This window comes from Panthera leo, chromosome C2 (assembly GCF_018350215.1).
Source record: "Panthera leo isolate Ple1 chromosome C2, P.leo_Ple1_pat1.1, whole genome shotgun sequence".
Classification (NCBI taxonomy): Eukaryota; Metazoa; Chordata; class Mammalia; order Carnivora; family Felidae; genus Panthera; species Panthera leo.
This window is the reverse complement of record NC_056687.1, coordinates 126,468,207-126,488,339: the sequence shown is the minus strand read 5'-3', so window position 1 is coordinate 126,488,339 and position 20,133 is coordinate 126,468,207. Positions and strand designations below refer to the sequence as shown.

At 41.8% G+C, this 20,133-nt stretch overlaps 1 protein-coding gene across 3 annotated transcripts in view; it reads left to right on the top strand.

The window, feature by feature from the left end:
* Positions 1–20,133, top strand: part of PCCB (propionyl-CoA carboxylase subunit beta) — a 98,793-nt gene that overhangs the window by 52,002 nt on the left and 26,658 nt on the right. For all 3 annotated transcript variants that reach the window (XM_042955658.1, XM_042955659.1, XM_042955660.1), the window contains 3 exons: positions 2,200–2,308; positions 5,387–5,507; positions 7,788–7,869. In XM_042955658.1, the coding sequence (XP_042811592.1) occupies positions 2,200–2,308; positions 5,387–5,507; positions 7,788–7,869 (312 nt within the window). The remainder of the gene's footprint in view (positions 1–2,199; positions 2,309–5,386; positions 5,508–7,787; positions 7,870–20,133) is intronic.

The following is a 20,133-nucleotide window of genomic DNA, read 5'->3' as shown; positions in this document are numbered from 1 at the left end:
TATGTTTTATAAAAGCTTATTTTGCCTTTTACATTTATGTTTAATTCTAGTTGGAATTAAAATTACACATAGTATGAAATAGAGGCTAGTTTCATTTTATTCAGCATGGTTAGCTAGATTCTTTTATTGGGAAAAAAAAAAAAAAAGTCCTTTCCTACTCCGCAGCACCACGTGTATCACGAACCAAGTGTCTGTATACAAGAGTGTTTCAGTGAGCTCTTCTGCTCTGTTTGCTTGTCCGTGTGCCAGTACCACACTGTCTTCATTACACTGGCTGCGTAACAAATGCTGGCACAGCAAGTTGTCCCTCCTTATTCTTCTTCAAGTGGCATGGGATATTCTTGGCTCTTTGCATTCCCACATTTTTTGCAACTTGGAGGCATAATTGTATCATGAACTGCACATATTTAAGTTGTGCAGTTTGAGTTTTGACACATGCATACAGTTGTGAAGCCATGACCATGGTCAAGATAATAAACATAGCCACCAACCCCCTAAAGTTTCCTCCTGTATTTTTGTAATCCATTTCTCCTACCTCTCAGCCCTGTCTTTAGGTAAACATTCATTTGCTTTCTATCACAATAAACCAATTTGCATTTTCTAGAATGTTGCATAAACAGAATCATACAAAATGACATTTTCCATGTATAAAACATACAAAAACTGTATACCTTTTTGGGGGGGGGGTGGAATGGGTGGATGCTGGCTCTTTTCACTTGGGATAATTATTTTGAAATTCACCTGTTGATGGACATTGGGTTGTTTTCCAGTTTGTTACTGTTACAAATAATGCTTCTGTGAACATTTATTTATAAGTCTGTGTGGAATAGGGAAGAAAGACCTTTCTAGTAGCATTCCAAGCCAAGGATCCATAAAATAGACTGAATAAAACACACATAATAGTCTAAGGACTAATTCCTCAGTACACAAAAACAAATTTCCAATAGAAAAATGGGCAAAGAAAATGAACAGTGAGCTGAGAGAGATGACTCTAGTAAGATATTTACTGTAGAAATGCTTGTTATAGCAAAATACTGGACATATTCTAAATGACTTTTGGTAGGTGACAAATTATTATATGTATCCTACTATACTGATAGGGAATGGTTTTCAAGAAGATTCAAAACTGTGTAGAACACTGTCTGGAAAGAAAATAAAAGGACAGATTATCTGTCTATCTATCTATCTATTACTCTTCACATATGTATGGATGTCTTTGTAAGGAGAGAAACTGATAGTAGTTGCCTTTGGGGAGGGAAATTAGAGGCCTGGAAATAAGGGCTTGGATATAGACTTATATTCTACTGTTCTTCTATTCTTTTTAAGTTTTTTACACTATACCTTTATCTTAAAAGTTTTTTATTGATTATTTTTGAGAAAGACTGAGTGCGAGTAGGGGAGGAGCAGACAAAGAGGGAGAGTCTCAAGCAGGTTCTGCGCTGTCAGTGCAGAGTTTGTTGTGGGGCTTGAACTCCTGAAGCTATGAGATCATGACCTGAGCTGAAATCAAGAGTCAGATGCTTAACCAACTGAGCCACTCAGGCGCCCCTCCCTTCATCTTTAAATTAGAAACTAAAAAGTCTGTCACCCTTTTGAAACACCAAAGCATTGATTATCATGGTCTTCAAATGGCTTCACTTATGATGGTTGGTTAATTTTAGGTAAACTGTATACTGTCACAGTGACTCAGTTTCCTCATTTTTAAATGGGGGTGATAATAGTACCTAGACTTTAAGGACAGAATCCCATGAAGTGCTTTAGAAAAATGGTGGTGCCCAGTAATCTCTGAATAAGGCCTCCTGTTAAGGTGTTTACAAATGAATGACCCTGAAGTGTTAGCCACATGGCTGATAATTTTGCTGAGACAAAACCGTGCAGTGAAGATTTTGTTAGTTGTGGTACCTGGCTGGCTCAGTTGGTAGAGCATACGACTCTTGATCTCCAGGTTCTGAGTTCAAGCCCCATGTTGGATGTAGAGATTACTGAAAAATAAAATATTTGGGGGAAAAAACAATTTTGTTGGTAGTGAGACAAGGAAACTTTGAGTCTTTAGTTTGGATAGGTATCTCTTAGTGACCTCCTAATCTGGTTCTGTCCCCACATCACTAACTTCTCTGCATTTGTCTTGGCTGTGTAAATTCTAAGGCTCCATGTAGCTCTGGTGTTCTGAGACTGATTCTTTTGGAACTCTGATTTTAGGACACCTCCTACCTATTCATCACTGGCCCGGATGTTGTGAAGTCTGTCACCAATGAGGATGTTACTCAGGAGGAGCTCGGTGGTGCCAGGACCCATACCACCATGTCAGGTTAGAGGCCTTGAGGCTCACCTTAACTGTTTTTAAACACTGAGAAGCAGGCCCAAGAGAATAGTTATAATGTTTTATAAATATCACTTAATTGGCAGAATTTGAGAGGGCTGTGGTATGGTATATTTACTATAGATATAATAATAAAGATAGATTTAGTACCTCAAATTAGTTAAAACAAAAACAGTTACTACTAAAGCTTTGATATTTAAAATTTTAAAAGTAACTGGAATGGTGGTTATAACATTTGACCTTTAAAAAAAATAGTGTGACTTAAAAAAAAAATTTTTTTTTATGTTTATTTATTTTTGACACAGAGAGAGAGAGAGAGAGAGAGAGAGAGAGCGCGCGAGCGAGCGCGCATGAGCAGGGGAGGGGCAGAGAAAGAGGGAGACACAGAATCCGAAGCAGGGTCCAGGCTCTGAGCTGTCAGCACAGAGCCCGATGCGAGGCTTGAACTCACAGACCGTGGGATCATGACCTGAGCCGAAGTCGGACGATCAACCAACTGAGCCACCCAGGCGCCCCTAGTGTGACTTTTTTTAATCTAAAGTTGGGTATGTCTGAGATGGCAGTGTTACCAATTGCTTTTGGTCAGGTACAGTCATAATGTGATGGTCATGGCCCACATTTTCACCTCTTTGGGGTTATGTGTTACCCATGCTGAATTCAAAATGTGTAAAGATTATTCTGTATGTGGGCGTTGAAACAAAGGGTATTGTTTATATAGAGTGGCATAAAATTGGGTGCAGGGAATTGTTAGAGTGATATTTGGAATTTCATATTTTCTTGGAAGAAGACACCAAGTTGCGTAAGGATTGTCTATGACACCAGAAGCAGTATAACTGAAGGCAGGAGAAATTGCCTCTTGGAAAGATTTCAAAGCAGTGAGAAGCCGGTGTGACCAATTTATACATTTCCTCTCCCACCTCAGGTTGGCATCAACTTTGACTCATTCCTTTCCCTCAGCCGTCAGCTCTGTTTAGCAGTCTCCAGCACACAGCTAGAATCAGAACCTTCTCATTGCTGATTCTCCCACAGCTGGTCCTCTCACTCTTGTCTCAGGGCTTAAATGGCAGCAGTATTTTTTATTTATTTTTAGAGAGTGTGAGCGGGGGAGAGGAGCAGAGAGAGAGAGAGAAAATCTTAAGCAGGCTCCATGCTCAGTGCAGAGTCTGATGCAGGGCTTGATCTCGCGACTGTGAGATCATGACCTGAGCTGAAATCAAGAGTCAGACTCTGAACTGACTGAGCCACCCAGGCACCCCAGATTTTTTTTTTTTCCACTGGGATCTAAAATAATGTTAAGTATTGGTGACATCTGAGGTATTCACCTGTATATCTCCAGAGCAAGACCTATACATATCATTTTCTTTTTAAAACAGCTTTATTGAGGTACAGTTTACATTTTATATTTGTGACATACTCATTTAAAGTATGTAATTCAATGATTTTATGTGCTTAGTGTTTTTCAGTTATCACCACAACTTTAGAACCTTTTATTGCCCCTCAAAGCCCTGCATCCATTAGCATATGCTCCCCATATTCCCCCAAATAGTCTACCTCTAGGCAGTCACTGATCTACCTTCTATTCCTTTGTCTAGGAGTCATGTGATAATGGTCTTCTGTGAGTGGTTTTTTATATCTAGCATAACATTTTTAAGGTTAATCCATGTTGCAGCATGGATCAGTACCTCATTTTTATTGCTGGATATTATTTCAGAGTAGGAATATACCACCTTTTATTCATTCATCAGTTAAACACTTGGATTGCTTCCACATTTTGGCTGTCGTGAACATGCTGCTGTAAACATTCATGTACAAGTTTTGTGTGACATGTTTTTGTTTCCCTTGGAGTGGAGTTTCTAGGTCAAATGGTAACTCTCCCTTTTTGAGGAACTACCATGCTGTCCTTTAAGGTGGCCTCACCAATTTATAAGTATTTCTTGAATAAAAGAATTCTGTGTTGAACACGAAACATTCATTCAGCATATATTCATTGAGTGCCTGTGTGTCAAGCATTATTCTATGTGCTAGGAATACCTTTGTGAAAGAAACAAAGATCCCTGCCCATATGGGGTTATATTCTAGTACAGGATGTAGACCGTAAATAAACTTAAAATAAGGACATTGTATAGTATGGTAGAAGGTAATCTGTGCTCTGGAAAAGTAGAACAGGGCCTGGGGTTGCTGTAGTTTGAAATAGGGTGGTAAGAGCAGGCTGCACTGTGAGGGTAACAGTTGAGCAGATCTGAAGGAGTTAACTGCATGAACACCAAAGGGAGAAACGCTGCAGGCAGAGGGGATAGGCAATGCAAAGGCCCTGAGGAAGGGAAGTGGCTGGCATGTTGAGTGAACAGCAAGAGGGTGTTTGGAGACATGGCATAATCTGGCTTAAAAAGCCCAGTTTGGCTGCTGTGAGAAGAGATGGTAGGGGAAATGGTGGAAGCAGGGATTCTGGGAGAGAGTTTCTGGCCCTACTTTGTCACGTCTGTGGCGTTATTTGGCCGTTCTGTGATTTCAGAGTATTCTTGAGGAATGATGGCTTCATTCCTCACTAGGGCAGGTGGTTCCCCACCTTCCCCTCCACCGTTGCTGAGTACCATGACATTATGTGCCAGCCATTATTCTTTTATTTTTTTGTTTTTCAGCTGTATTGAAAGCTAAGTGACCTGTAGTGAGGTGTAATTCTTGATGTGGGACTATAGTGGTTTAAGATGGGCCTGTTCTCTACCCTGTTACAGCTGATATTCTAGAGGAGATGTCATGCAGGAAACAAGGAAATGGACAGACCAGTGCTGCAGGGAAGGGTATGAAGAGAGCTCCCACAAGGATGGGGAGGCACATGAGGGCTGCAGGGAATAAAGAAAGGAGTGACCCTGCAGAGGTGTGGGTACAGAGCAGAGGGAACAGATTGCATAAATTGAAGGTCGGCCTGAAGATGTGTGGTATTCCTTCCTCACAGAGGTGTTACTACAGTCTCCTGCCAACATGCCCTAGGAGTGGCAGGTGGACATGAAACAGCATCTGTGGGCTGACAGGTGTCTAGGCCTATTATAGCCCCTCTGTTTTTTTCAGGTGTTGCCCACAGAGCTTTTGAAAATGATGTTGATGCCTTGTGTAATCTCCGGGAGTTCTTCAACTATCTGCCCCTCAGCAACCAGGACCCAGCTCCCATCCGTGAATGCCATGATCCCAGGTGAGTTACAGGCCAGGGAACCAACTCTTGTTGTGCAGGTTGACTTACCCTTTTCTAGCTCCTCTGCCCTGGCAGCACCTCCAGGCTCTGCCCTATTGGGCAGCTTGGAGTGGATTATGGAGTGGAGCCAGTGAGGCTCCTAGGTGTTGGCATGGTGGTGGCATGTCTGGGTACAGGAGCAAAGAAAGGAAGAATTTTATTTGTATTCATTTTTTTTCCTCTCTGTAACATCTGAAAAATAACTTGGGAGTAAAAAGTGCCCCCACCCCCAGTTCTATAAGTCTTGATTTGTCCAGAATTGGAAATATTTTTTGTTCTGACATGAAATGTGAAATGATGTAGACAGCATGCCCTTTTGAAAATGTGCTTATGCCCACCTGCATGTGGCCAGAGGCCCGGGCAGTCCAGGGGAAGGTGTATTGTTGGCCACCTAGTAAACACTTTCTCTCCTTATTATTGGGGCCACTGCCTCATGGGGTTACATCATCAAGTGAGCCAGAGGCTCATTTGGGGAACTATTGATCCAGATCTCTGGCTGTTTTCTTCTCCATTCTGTTTCCATTCTGAGATTCAAACTTCAGACTCCAACTACTTCAAACTCACTTGGCCTGGACTTTGTTTTGCAGAAAAAATTTAGAATTCTGTCTCCTAGTAAGAAGCCATTTTTAGACACTATTCTGTGGAATGGACCTGAGCTTCCACATGCCTCAGCCCCACTCTTCAGGGGACCTAACCAGTGGTATATTATGTGTAGACTTGAAAAGGAAGGTGGTCGTAGGCCCAGAACGATGGACACAGCGTCCTTTTCTGAGCAACTGTACTATTTGGGATTCTTGAAAAATTTACGACATCATTTGAAGGTATTAGGGCCCAGGGGCTTAGGAATGACTGAATAGCCTGCTTAGCTCCAGTCATATCTCCTCTCCATTGATCCAAGAGTAGCTGTATGTATAAGTTGCAAATGAAAAATAAGGGAGGACTTTATCTGGTAGGGCTGTACCCAGTATCCCCCTATGTGGAGTTCTCTGGGAAGTTGGGCTTGAGGCATGTGGCTTTTACCAAAGTCAAACCTCAGCCCAGGTGCACATGTCAGGGCCAGAACAGTCCCTGCCTGCCTGCATGAGCAGGAGGGGATGAGAGCATGTGGGAGAGTGACACATTGCTGCTGAGCCCTCCTGTGGTGTGGGTGTGGGCCCTGTCAGGCTCTCTGCTCAGCCACAAAGGTGCATGAGGAAGCAGAACGCCATGAGCCTGGGTGACTAGTTAGTCCTCAGTGATTCTCCCCACCAGGGGGGCTGCAGTTTTACTTTTTTAATATTTAGTTTTTAAAAATTAAATGTACTGTATCTCATTTTTTTATTGAGAGAAAGAAAGTATGAGCACAAGAGAGGAAGGGCAGAAAGAGAGGGAGGGAGAGAACCTTAAGCAGGCTCTGTGCTCAGAGCAGAGCCTGACATGGGACTTGGATCTCATGAGTTCATGACCTTAGCTGAAATTAAGAGTCAGATGCTTAAATGACTGAGCCACTCAGGCACCCCAGTTTTGCTTTTTTAAAAAGGAGCTTTAGCAGGTTTATTTTCCAACAGGGAATATGAACCCACAATGTTGAGTAACAGAACTCTGCTTTTGCATTTCCAAGTCCTTGTTCTTTTATTTTCAGTGTCTCAGAAAGTGAGAGTAGGACTTGCTAGAACAGTGTCTTGTTCACTACAGTGTCCTGTAGTGCCCCATACTGTACCTGGAATGTAGGAGGTATTCAGAGGGGATAAATGAAGGAACCACATTCAGGAGAATAAGCTCGTTTCTTCCCTCTGAATGAAAACAAAGATCTTTTGGGTTAATATCAAACTCCTTTCAGTTTGATATGGTGGTAAGAAAGGAATGCATCTTTTGGGACTACTTTGCAAGCCCAGCAGGGACAGAATCAGCTCTGCTCCCACGTTACTCCCATCCCCCAGCCACAGAAGGCAAATGGCTCGGGGCGCCTGGGTGGCTCAGTCGGTTAAGCGTCCGACTTCAGCTCAGGTCACGATCTCGCGGTCCGTGAGTTCGAGCCCCGCGTCGGGCTCGGGGCTGATGGCTCAGAGCCCGGAGCCTGCTTCCGATTCTGTGTCTCCCTCTGTCTCTGACCCTCCCCCGTTCATGCTCTGTCTCTCTCTGTCTCAAAAATAAATAAACTTAAAAAAATATTTAAAAAAAAAAAAAAAAAAAAAAAAAAAAAAAAAGAAGGCAAATGGCTCTTCCTGTGTTGATTGTATCTGCTTCTTTTTCTGTCCAAAGTGACCGTATGGTTCCTGAGCTTGACACAATTGTCCCCTTGGAATCGACCAAAGCCTACAACATGGTGGACATCATACACTCTGTAAGTGCCACATCTGCTGGTTTTGTCTGTGCTAGCTCAGCCACATCCATGGTCCTGTGCTTTGGCATATGGAGGAAATGCCAAATCCACAGGCTTTAACATTGGGCAACAGAGGCAGAGCATGGGTTGGGCACAGAACAGGGGCCACTCGTTAGTGTGTTCTAGGAAGAAATAGTGGCGATAGCCTTTCTACTGCTTCTCCTGGACCTGAGGGGTGGGGGTAGGAGGAGCCACTTGGGTCAGGAGGTCTCAGGGGTCTTTAGACAGCACTGTGAGGTGCAGGGAGAAGAGTCGATGACCCCAAAGTCTGGAGTCGAAACCAGGGAGTCTTTTTGTTAGGTATCTTTGGAATCTTATGCCTAGAGGGCATTTGTTTCTCTAGAGATACACAAGGTATCCTTTGACAAGTTAGATGGGGAATGTGTGGTTCTGAGGATGATAAGAGTCATTTGTACCACCTTTTTCTTGGTGTGGCAGATTCCCGGATCATTAAGTGAAACAGTGTTGGGGCAAGCTGGGACATGGCCACTGTCTCCTGCACATTCTTAGGTGCATGCTGTGCTCTCAGCAGTCCTTGCTTGATGTGCCCAAGAGCCATCTGTGTTCCAACTTTTCCCAGACTTACGGCTCTCCCAGTGACCTATTCCTTCTCCTGTATTTTGGGGAACCAGCATGAGCCAGCAGCAGTGGCCAGATTCAGCTCCTCCTCATTGCTCAGTTCTTCAGCCTGTTGAGCACCATTTGAGCTGTGAAAAATATACCTCGCTAAGAGCATGCCCTTCTCTGACCTCAGCCTTCAGGACTCTCCATATCTGCATACTTGCCCCTGTCTCCCTCCCACTGCCTCTGCTCCCTGACTCCAGTTCCACTCTTCCCATTCCTCTGGAGCCCCTAGTCCTCCTGGCCTCTGCCTTTTTGGTCCAGCTTGGATTCTGCCATTCTGCCGGATACTAATGACCAGGCACTGTTCTCAGTGCTGTAACTATAGGACACCATGAAGGGTAAAATCCCTGCCTCAGGAACTTCACTGTGTGATTGAGAGAGATGGAGAGCAAAAGTATACATGGCATTGGTAGTTTTAAGTCCAAGAAAAGTTTTAAGTTTAAAGAAGGTAAAATAGGGTCTCTGTCATCAGGTCCCCTGATTCTCCTTTTGCTGCATCCCACTGTCCTTCCATGTCTCCCCAGACTTACAGAATGAGGTTCCTCTACCTGAACTTCTGACATCATCCTTCCCCATCTGGGGTCTTACTTGCCTGATTGATTTGTATAAATCTCTTAACTTCTTCTCCCTTTAACTTGTCCCGCTAGCAAAACCCCCTCTTAACCCATATCTGTGTTTAATTGCTGTCCAAGTCTTTTTCTTCCCTTTCATTTAAACCTCTTTTGTCTCTTTTTTCCTCCTCACTGGAATTTGGCCTTTGGTTGTCTCCCTCTCTAGCTACATGCATATCATTGCAAATGGCAAGGTTTCATTCTTTTTCATGACTGAATAATATTCCAGTGTGTGTGTGTGTGTGTGTGTGTGTGCGTGTGTGTGTGCGCGCACGCATGTGTGTGTGTACACACACACATTTCTTTATTCATCTATTGATGGGTTGCTTCCATATCTTGGCTAATGTAAATAATGCTGCTATAAACATAAGGGTACATGTATTCCTTTGAATTAGCATTTTATGTTTTTGGGGTAAATACCCAATAGTGCGATTGCTGGATTGTAGGGTAGTTCTATTTTTAACTTTTTGAGGAACCTCCATACCGTTTTCTTTTCTTTCTTTTTTTTTTTTTTAATTTTTTTCTTAACGTTTATTTATTTTTGAGACAGAGAAAGAGCATGAACAGGGGAGGGGCAGAGAGAGAGGGAGACACAGAATCTGAAGCAGGCTCCAGGCTCTGAGCTGTCAGCACAGAGCCCGACGCGGGGCTCAAATTCACGGACCGCGAAATCGTGACCTGAGCCGAAGTCGGCGGCTTAACTGACTGAGCCACCCAGGCACCCCTCCATACCGTTTTCCATAGTGGCTGCACCACTTTGTATTCCCACTGAGCGCACACGAGGGTTCCTTTTTCTTTTTTTTTTTTTTAATTTTTTTTTTAACCTTTATTTATTTTTGAGACAGAGGGAGACAGAGCATGAACGGGGGAGGGTCAGAGAGAGGGAGACACAGAATCTGAAACAGGCTCCAGGCTCTGAGCTGTCATCACAGAGCCCGACGCGGGGCTCGAACTCACGGACCGTGAGATCATGACAGAATAGGCCAAAACCATACCAAGAGACTTAAGTGAAATGGATATAACTAATATGCCTGATAGAGAATGTAAAGTCATGATAAAGATACTCACCAAACTTGAGAAAAGAGTAGAGGACATCAGTCAGACCCTTAACAAAGAGATAAAGACTAGGGGCATCTGGGTGGCTTAGTCAGTTAAGTGTCTGACTCTTGATTTTGATCAGGTTATCAACTCATGGTTTGGGAGTCTGAGCCCCTCATTGGGCTCTAAGCTGACAGTGCAGAGCCTGCTTGGGATTTTCTCTCTCTCTCCCCATTGCTCTCTGCCCCCCCCCCCCACTCATGCTTGTGCTCTCTCAACATAAATTTTTTAAAAACTTTAAAAACACAAAGATATAAAGACTGAATCAGAGATTATGAACACAATAAGTGAAATTAAAAATAAACTTGATGGAGTAAATAGACTGGATAAAAGAAGGAATTAATGATGTGGAAGACAGAGTAATGGAAAGTAACCATGCTGAATAAATGAAAGGAAAAAAATTATGCAAATTCAAAACAGTCTGAGATCTCGGTGACTCAATCAAGCATAATCATATCTGCATTATAGATCCACAAGAAGAGACAAAGCAGGCAGAAAATTTATTTGAAGAAGTAATAGCTAAAAACACCACTAATCTTGGGAAAGAAACAGATATCCAGATGCAAAAGGTACAGAGAGCACCCCCTGCCCCCAAAAATTGACACAAGGCAGTCCACACCAAGACACACAGTAATTAAAATGGCAAAAGCAGTGCAATGAAAAACTTTTAAAAGCACCAAGAGGAAAAAAAAATAGTTACATATAAGGGGAAACCCCATAACATCAGTGGATTTTTAAGGAAAAACTGCAGACCAGAAGGAAGTGGCATGACATATACAAAGTGCTGAAAGAGAAAAATCTGCAGCCAAGAATATGCTATCCAGCAAGGCCATCACTCAGAATAGAAGGAGAGATAAAGAGTTTCCCAGACAAACAAATACTAAAGGAGTTCATGACTACTAAAGCAGCCCTGCAAGAAATATAAGAGGACTCTTTGAGTGGCAAAGAGACCATACGTCTCGAAAGTATAAAAAGTGAAATACTAGCAATCTGAATCCAACAATACATTAAAAAAAAAAAAAAAATCAAACACCATGATGAGGTGGGATTTATTCCTGGGCTACAACAGTGGTTTAACATTTGCAAAACAATCAATAAAAGAAAGGATAAAAACCATATGAGCATTTCAATAGATGCAGAAAAAACATTTGACAAAGCACATGCATGATAAAAGCCCTTGACAAAGTAGTTTCAGATGGAACATACCTCAACATAATAAAGGCCTCATATAAAAACCCACAGCTAACATCATACCCAATGGGAAAACATGGAGAGCTTTTCCCTTAAGGTCAGGAACAAACAGGGATGTCCACTCTCACCACTTTTATTCAACATAGTACTGGAAGTGCTAGCCACAGCAATTAGACATCTAAATAAGTAAGTAAATAAATAAATAAATAAAATCCAAATTGGGAAGGAAGTAAACTTTCACTATTTGCAGATGACATGATACTATATATAGAAAACTCTGAAGACTCCACCAAAATCTACCACAATTGATAAACAATTTCAGTAAAGTCACAGGATTCAACATCAACATACAGAAATCTGATGCATTTCTACACACTGATAATGACACAGCAGAAAGTGAAATTAAGAAATTAATCCCGGAGTTCCGGAAGATGGCGGCGTAGGAGGACGCGGGGCTCACAGCGCGTCCTGCCGATCACTTAGATTCCACCTACACCTGCCTAAAGAACCCAGAAAACCGCCAGAGGATTAGCAGAAGGGAGTCTCCGGAGTCAAGCGCAGACTAGAGGCCCACGGAAGAGGGTAGGAAGGGCGGCGAGGCGGTGCGCGCTCCACGGACTGGCGGGAGGGAGCCGGGGCGGAGGGGCGGCTCGCCGGCCAAGCAGAGCCCCCGAGTCTGGCTGGCAAAAGCGGAGGGGCCGGACAGACTGTGTTCCGACAGCAAGCGCGACTTAGCGTCTGGGAGGTCATAAGTTAACAGCTCTGCTCAGAAAGCGGGAAGGCTGGAGGACAAAGGGAGGGAGAGCTGCTGAGCCCCCGGACGGCAGAGCTCAGCTTGGCGGGGAACAAAGGCGCCAGCGCCATCTCCCCCGCCCATCCCCCAGCCAAAATCCCAAAGGGAACCAGTTCCTGCCAGGGAACTTGCTCGCTCCGCGCAAACACCCAACTCTGTGCTTCTGCGGAGCCAAACCTCCAGCAGCGGATCTGACTCCCTCCCGCTGCCACAGGGCTCCTCCTGAAGTGGATCACCTAAGGAGAAGCGAGCTAAGCCTGCCCCTCCAGCCCCCGTGCACCTTGCCTACCCACCCCAGCTAATACGCCAGATCCCCAGCACCACAAGCCTGGCAGTGTGCAAGTAGCCCAGACGGGCCACGCCACCCCACAGTGAATCCCGCCCCTAGGAGAGGGGAAGAGAAGGCACACACCAGTCTGACTGTGGCCCCAGCAGTGGGCTGGGGGCAGACATCAGGTCGGACTGCGACCCCGCCCACTAACTCCAGTTATACACCACAGCACAGGGGAAGTGCACTGCAGATCCTCACCACGCCAGGGACTCTCCAAAATGACCAAACGGAAGAATTCCCCTCAGAAGAATCTCCAGGAAATAACAACAGCTAATGAACTGATCAAAAAGGATTTAAATAATATAACAGAAAGTGAATTTAGAATAATAGTCATAAAATTAATCGCTGGGCTTGAAAACAGTATACAGGACAGCAGAGAATCTCTTGCCACAAAGATCGAGGGACTAAGGAACAGTCACGAGGAGTTGAAAAACGCTTTAAACGAATTGCAAAACAAAATGGAATCCACGATGGCTTGGCTTGAAGAGGCAGAGGAGAGAATAGGTGAACTAGAAGATAAAGTTATGGAGAAAGAGGAAGCTGAAAGAAAGAGAGATAAAAAAATCCAGGAGTATGAGGGGAAAATTAGAGAACTAAGTGATACACTAAAAAAAAATAATATACGCATAATTGGTATCCCAGAGGAGGAAGAGAGAGGGAAGGGTGCTGAAGGGGTACTTGAACAAATTATGGCTGAGAACTTCCCTGAACTGGGGAAGGAAAAAGGCATTGAAATCCAAGAGGCACAGAGAACTCCCTTCAGACGTAACTTGAATCGATCTTCTGCACGACATATCATAGTGAAACTGGCAAAATACAAGGATAAAGAGAAAATTCTGAAAGCAGCAAGGGATAAACGTGCCCTCACATATAAAGGGAGACCTATAAGACTCGTGACTGATCTCTCCTTTGAAACTTGGCAGGCCAGAAAGGCTTGGCACGATATCTACAGTGTGCTAAACAGAAAAATATGCAGCCGAGAATCTTTATCCAGCAAGTCTGTCATTTAGAATAGAAGGAGAGATAAAGGTCTTCCCAAACAAACAAAAACTGAAGGAATTTGTCACCACGAAACCAGCCCTACAAGAGATCCTAAGGGGGATCCTGTGAGACAAAGTACCAGAGACATCACTACAAGCATAAAACATACAGACATCACAATGACTCTAAACCCATATCTTTCTATAATAACACTGAATGTAAATGGATTAAATGCGCCAACTAAAAGACATAGGGTATCAGAATGGATAAAAAAACAAGACCCGTCTATTTGCTGTCTACAAGAGACTCATTTTAGATCTGAGGACACCTTTAGATTGAGAGTGAGGGGATGGAGAACTATTTATCATGCTCCTGGAAGCCAAAAGAAAGCTGGAGTAGCCATACTTATATCAGACAAACTAGACTTTAAATTAAAGGCTGTAACAAGAGATGAAGAAGGGCATTATATAATAATCACAGGGTCTATCCACCAGGAAGATCTAACTATTATAAATGTCTATGCGCCAAATACCCGAGCCCCCAGATATATAAAACAATTACTCATAAACATAAGCAACCTTATTGATAAGAATGTGGTCATTGCAGGGGACTTTAACACCCCACTTACAGAAATGGATAGATCATCTAGACACACAGTCAATAAAGAAACAAGGGCCCTGAATGATACATTGGATCAGATGGACTTGACAGATATATTTAGAACTCTGCATCCCAAAGCAACAGAATATACTTTCTTCTCGAGTGCACATGGAACATTCTCCAAGATAGATCATATACTGGGTCACAAAACAGCCCTTCATAAGTTTACAAGAATTGAAATTATACCATGCATACTTTCAGACCACAATGCTATGAAGCTTGAAATCAACCACAGGAAAAAGTCTGGAAAACCTCCAAAAGCATGGAGGTTAAAGAACACCCTACTAACGAATGAGTGGGTCAACCAGGCAATTAGAGAAGAAATTAAAACATATATGGAAACAAACGAAAATGAAAATACAACAATCCAAACGCTTTGGGATGCAGCGAAGGCAGTCCTGAGAGGAAAATACATTGCAATCCAGGCCTATCTCAAGAAACAAGAAAAATCCCAAATACAAAATCTAACAGCACACCTAAAGGAAATAGAAGCAGAACAGCAAAGGCAGCCTAAACCCAACAGAAGAAGAGAAATAATAAAGATCAGAGCAGAAATAAACAATATAGAATCTAAAAAAACTGTAGAGCAGATCAACGAAACCAAGAGTTGGTTTTTTGAAAAAATAAACAAAATTGACAAACCTCTAGCCAGGCTTCTCAAAAAGAAAAGGGAGATGACCCAAATAGATAAAATCATGAATGAAAATGGAATGATTACAACCAATCCCTCAGAGATACAAACAATTATCAGGGAATACTATGAAAAATTATATGCCAGCAAATTGGACAACCTGGAAGAAATGGACAAATTTCTAAACACCCACACTCTTCCAAAACTCAATCAGGAGGAAATAGAAAGCTTGAACAGACCCATAACCAGCGAAGAAATTGAATCGGTTATCAAAAATCTCCCAACAAATAAGAGTCCAGGACCAGATGGCTTCCCAGGGGAGTTCTACCAGACATTTAAAGCAGAGATAATACCTATCCTTCTCAAGCTATTCCAAGAAATAGAAAGGGAAGGAAAACTTCCAGACTCATTCTATGAAGCCAGTATTACTTTGATTCCTAAACCAGACAGAGACCCAGTAAAAAAAGAGAACTACAGGCCAATATCCCTGATGAATATGGATGCAAAAATTCTCAATAAGATACTAGCAAATCGAATTCAACAGCATATAAAAAGAATTATTCACCATGATCAAGTGGGATTCATTCCTGGGCTGCAGGGCTGGTTCAACATTCGCAAATCGATCAACGTGATACATCACATTAATAAAAAAAAAAGAAAAGAACCATATGATCTTGTCAATCAATGCAGAAAAGGCCTTTGACAAAATCCAGCACCCTTTCTTAATAAAAACCCTTGAGAAAGTCGGGATAGAAGGAACATACTTAAAGATCATAAAGGCCATTTATGAAAAGCCCACAGCTAACATCATCCTCAACGGGGAAAAACTGAGAGCTTTTTCCCTGAGATCAGGAACACGACAGGGATGCCCACTGTCACCGCTGCTGTTTAATATAGTGCTGGAAGTTCTAGCATCAGCAATCAGACAACAAAAGGAAATCAAAGGCATCAAAATTGGCAAAGATGAAGTCAAGCTTTCGCTTTTTGCAGATGACATGATATTATACATGGAAAATCCGATAGACTCCACCAAAAGTCTGCTAGAACTGATACATGAATTCAGCAAAGTTGCAGGATACAAAATCAATGTGCAGAAATCAGTTGCATTCTTATACACTAACAGTGAAGCAACAGAAAGACAAATGAAGAAACTGATCCCATTCACAATTGCACCAAGAAGCATAAAATACCTAGGAATAAATCTAACCAAAGATGTAAAAGATCTGTATGCTGAAAACTATAGAAAGCTTATGCAGGTAATTGAAGAAGATATAAAGAAATGGAAAGACATTCCCTGCTCATGGATTGGAAGAATAAATATTGTCAAAATGTCAATACTACCCAAAGCTATCTACACATTCAATGCAATCCCAAAATTGCACCAGCATTCTTCTCGAAACTAGAACAAGCAATCCTAAAATTCATATGGAACCACAAAAGGCCCCGAATAGCCAAAGTAATTTTGAAGAAGAAGACCAAAGCAGGAGGCATCACAATCCCAGACTTTAGCCTCTACTACAAAGCTGTCATCATCAAGACAGCATGGTATTGGCATACAAACAGACACATAGACCAATGGAATAGAATAGAAACCCCAGAACTAGACCCACAAACGTATGGCCAACTCATCTTTGACAAAGCAGGAAAGAACATTCAATGGAAAAAAGACAGTCTTTTTAACAAATGGTGCTGGGAGAACTGGACAGCAACATGCAGAAGGTTGAAACTAGACCACTTTCTCACACCATTCACAAAAATAAACTCAAAATGGATAAAGGACCTGAATGTGAGACAGGAAACCATCAAAACCTTAGAGGAGAAAGCAGGAAAAGACCTCTCTGACCTCAGCCGTAGCAATCTCTTACTCGGCACATCCCCAAAGGCAAGGGAATTAAAAGCAAAAGTGAATTACTGGGACCTTATGAAGATAAAAAGCTTCTGCACAGCAAAGGAAACAACCAACAAAACTAAAAGGCAACCAACGGAATGGGAAAAGATATTTGCAAATGACACATCGGACAAAGGGCTAGTATCCAAAATCTATAAAGAGCTCATCAAACTCCACACCCGAAAAACAAATAACCCAGTGAAGAAATGGGCAGAAAACATGAATAGACACTTCTCTAAAGAAGACATCCGGATGGCCAACAGGCACATGAAAAGATGTTCAACGTCGCTCCTTATCAGGGAAATACAAATCAAAACCACACTCAGATACCACCTCACGCCAGTCAGAGTGGCCAAAATGAAGAAATCAGGAGACTATAGATGCTGGAGAGGATGTGGAGAAACAGGAACCCTCTTGCACTGTTGGTGGGAATGCAAATTGGTGCAGCCGCTCTGGAAAGCAGTGTGGAGGTTCCTCAGAAAATTAAAAATAGACCTACCCTATGACCCAGCAATAGCACTGCTAGGAATTTATCCAAGGGATACAGGAGTACTGATGCATAGGGGCACCTGTACCCCAATGTTTATAGCGGCACTCTCAACAATAGCCAAATTATGGAAAGAGCCTAAATGTCCATCAACTGATGAATGGATAAAGAAACTGTGGTTTATATACACAATGGAATACTACGTGGCAATGAGAAAAAATGAAATATGGCCTTTTGTAGCAACATGGATGGAACTGGAGAGTGTGATGCTAAGTGAAATAAGCCATACAGAGAAAGACAGATACCATATGGTTTCACTCTTATGTGGATCCTGAGAAACATAACAGAAACCCATGGGGGAGGGGAAGGAAAAAAAAAAAAAAAAAAGAGGTTAGAGTGGGAGAGAGCCAAAGCATTAGAGACTGTTAAAAACTGAGAACAAACTGAGGGTTGATGGGGGGTGGGAGGGAGGGCAGGGTGGGAGGGAGGACAGGGTGGGTGATGGGTATTGAGGAGGGCACCTTTTGGGATGAGCACTGGGTGTTGTATGGAAACCAATTTGACAGTAAATTTCATATATTAAAAAATAAAAAAAAATAAAAAATAAAAAAAAATAAAATATAAAAAAAAATAAATAAAATGCCAATGTTTAATGTAAAAAAAAAAAAAAAAAAAAAGAAATTAATCCCATTTACAATTGCACCAAAACCAATAAAATATCTAGGAATAAACTTAACCAAAGAGGTAAAAGACCTGTACTCTGAAGGAAATTCAAGAGGACACAAAGAAATGGAAAGGCATTCCATGCTCATAGATTATAAGAATATTGCTAAAATGTCTATACTACTCAAAGCAGTCTACAGATTTAATGCAATCCCTATCAAAATACCAACAGCATTTTCACCAAACTAGAACAATACTAAAATTTGTATGGAACCACAGAAGATATCCAAATAGCCAAAACAATCTTGAAAAAGAAAAAAAACTGGAGATGATACCATTCCAGACTTGTCATTATATTACAAAGTTGTAGTAACACCAGCTGTCATATGGTATATAAAAATAGACATATAGGTCAATGGAACAGAATAGAAAACCCTGAAATAAACCCACAATATAGTCAATTAATCTTCGATAAAGGAGGAATGAATATGCAATGGGAAAGACAGTCTCTTCAACAAATGGTATTGGGAAAACCAGACAACTATATGCAAAAGAATGAAAGTGGACCACTTTCTTACACCATATGCAAAAATAAACTCAAAATGGATTAAAACCTAAATAGGAGACCAGAAACCTTAAAAATCCTAAGAGAGAACACAGGCAGTAGTGTCTCTGACATTGGCCATACCAACCAACATTTTTCTAGATAGATCTCCTGAGGCAAGGGAAACAAAAGCAAAAATAAACTATTGGGACTGTATCAAAATGAAAAGCTTCTTCACAGTGAAGGAAACAATCAACAAAACCAAAAGGCAACATACTGAATAGAAGATATTTGCAAATGACATATCTGATAAAGCTAAAGTTTGCAGCCCAGCATACCAAAGAGGCAAGAGCAACAGAGTTCCTGAGAGCTTCAGCGGATTCCTCTTGAATCTTTTCCCAACTGTACTGAGATATAATTAACATATAATACTGTGTATTATATACAGCCTGACGCGGGGCTTGAACTCACGGACCGCGAGATCCTGACCTGAGCTGAAGTTGGACGCTTAACCGACTGAGCCACCCAGGCGCCCCTGATTTTATCTTTTTTTCGTGTAAACAAAGCTATGACTGGTTTCTATTTTAATTTTTGTTCTTGTTTACCTGTTTCTTCTTAAATCAAGGAAGTATTGATTATCTTTTAAATGCTTTCAGCATTTATGGAAATGATCTTTTTCCCCCTAGATCTATTTATGAATTTATCTTAATAGATCTACTAATATTAAACTCTTCTTATATTCCTGAGTAAAAGGAATTTGATATTTTGATAATATCTTATTTTGGATATTTGCATCAATGTCATGTGATAATGAGCTGATTTGCTGATTTTTTTTGAGGTATTTAAAAATTTTTTTTATGTTTATTCATTTTTGAAAGAGAGAGACAGAGCACAAGCAGGGGTGGGGTGGAGAGAAAGGGGGATGCAGAATCTGAAGCAGGCTCCAGGCCCTGAGCTGTCAGCACCAGAGCCCGACGTGGGGCTCAAACTCACGAACCGCGAGATCATGACCTGAGCCAAAGTCGGATGCTCAACTGACTGAGCCACCCAGGCACCCCATTTTTTGATGTATTTTAAACTTAGGTTTTTTGGTATCCATGGTGTGCTTATTTCATGTATTAGTCTGTTAGCGCTGCCATAACAAAATACCAGAGACTGGATTGCTTAAACAACAGAAATTAATTTTCTCATATTTCTGGAGGCTAGAAATCCAAGACCAAATTAACAACAGGCTTAATTTCTGGCGAGGCTTGTCTTCCGGGGGGTGTAGATGGCTTTCTTCTTGCTGTTTCCTGTTGTAGCCTTTCTTCTGTGTGTGTGAGGAAAGAACTCTCTGGTGTCTCTTTCTCTTAAAAAGATACCAGTTCTGTCATATTAGGACACCACCCTTATGACTTCATTTAAATCACTTTATCTCCTTAAAGGCTCTCTTACCAAATACAGTCACATTGGGGGTTAGGCTTCAACCTATGAATTTGGAATGGTGAGAACACAATTAAGTTCATTAAGTGTTCTAAAAGAATTTGCAGATTTTCTATGTTCTAATAATTTAAATGGCATTGGGATTATCTGCTCTTAAAAGATACGGTAGAGGTTCTCTTGTGAAATTGTCAGGACCTAGTGTCTTCTGTGTCAGGGAGGAGTGGCTTTTTGATAACTTCCTCTAGTCTTTAATGTTAATGGCTCTTTAAACTTTATCTTTGGGATCAGATGAGGTAAATTT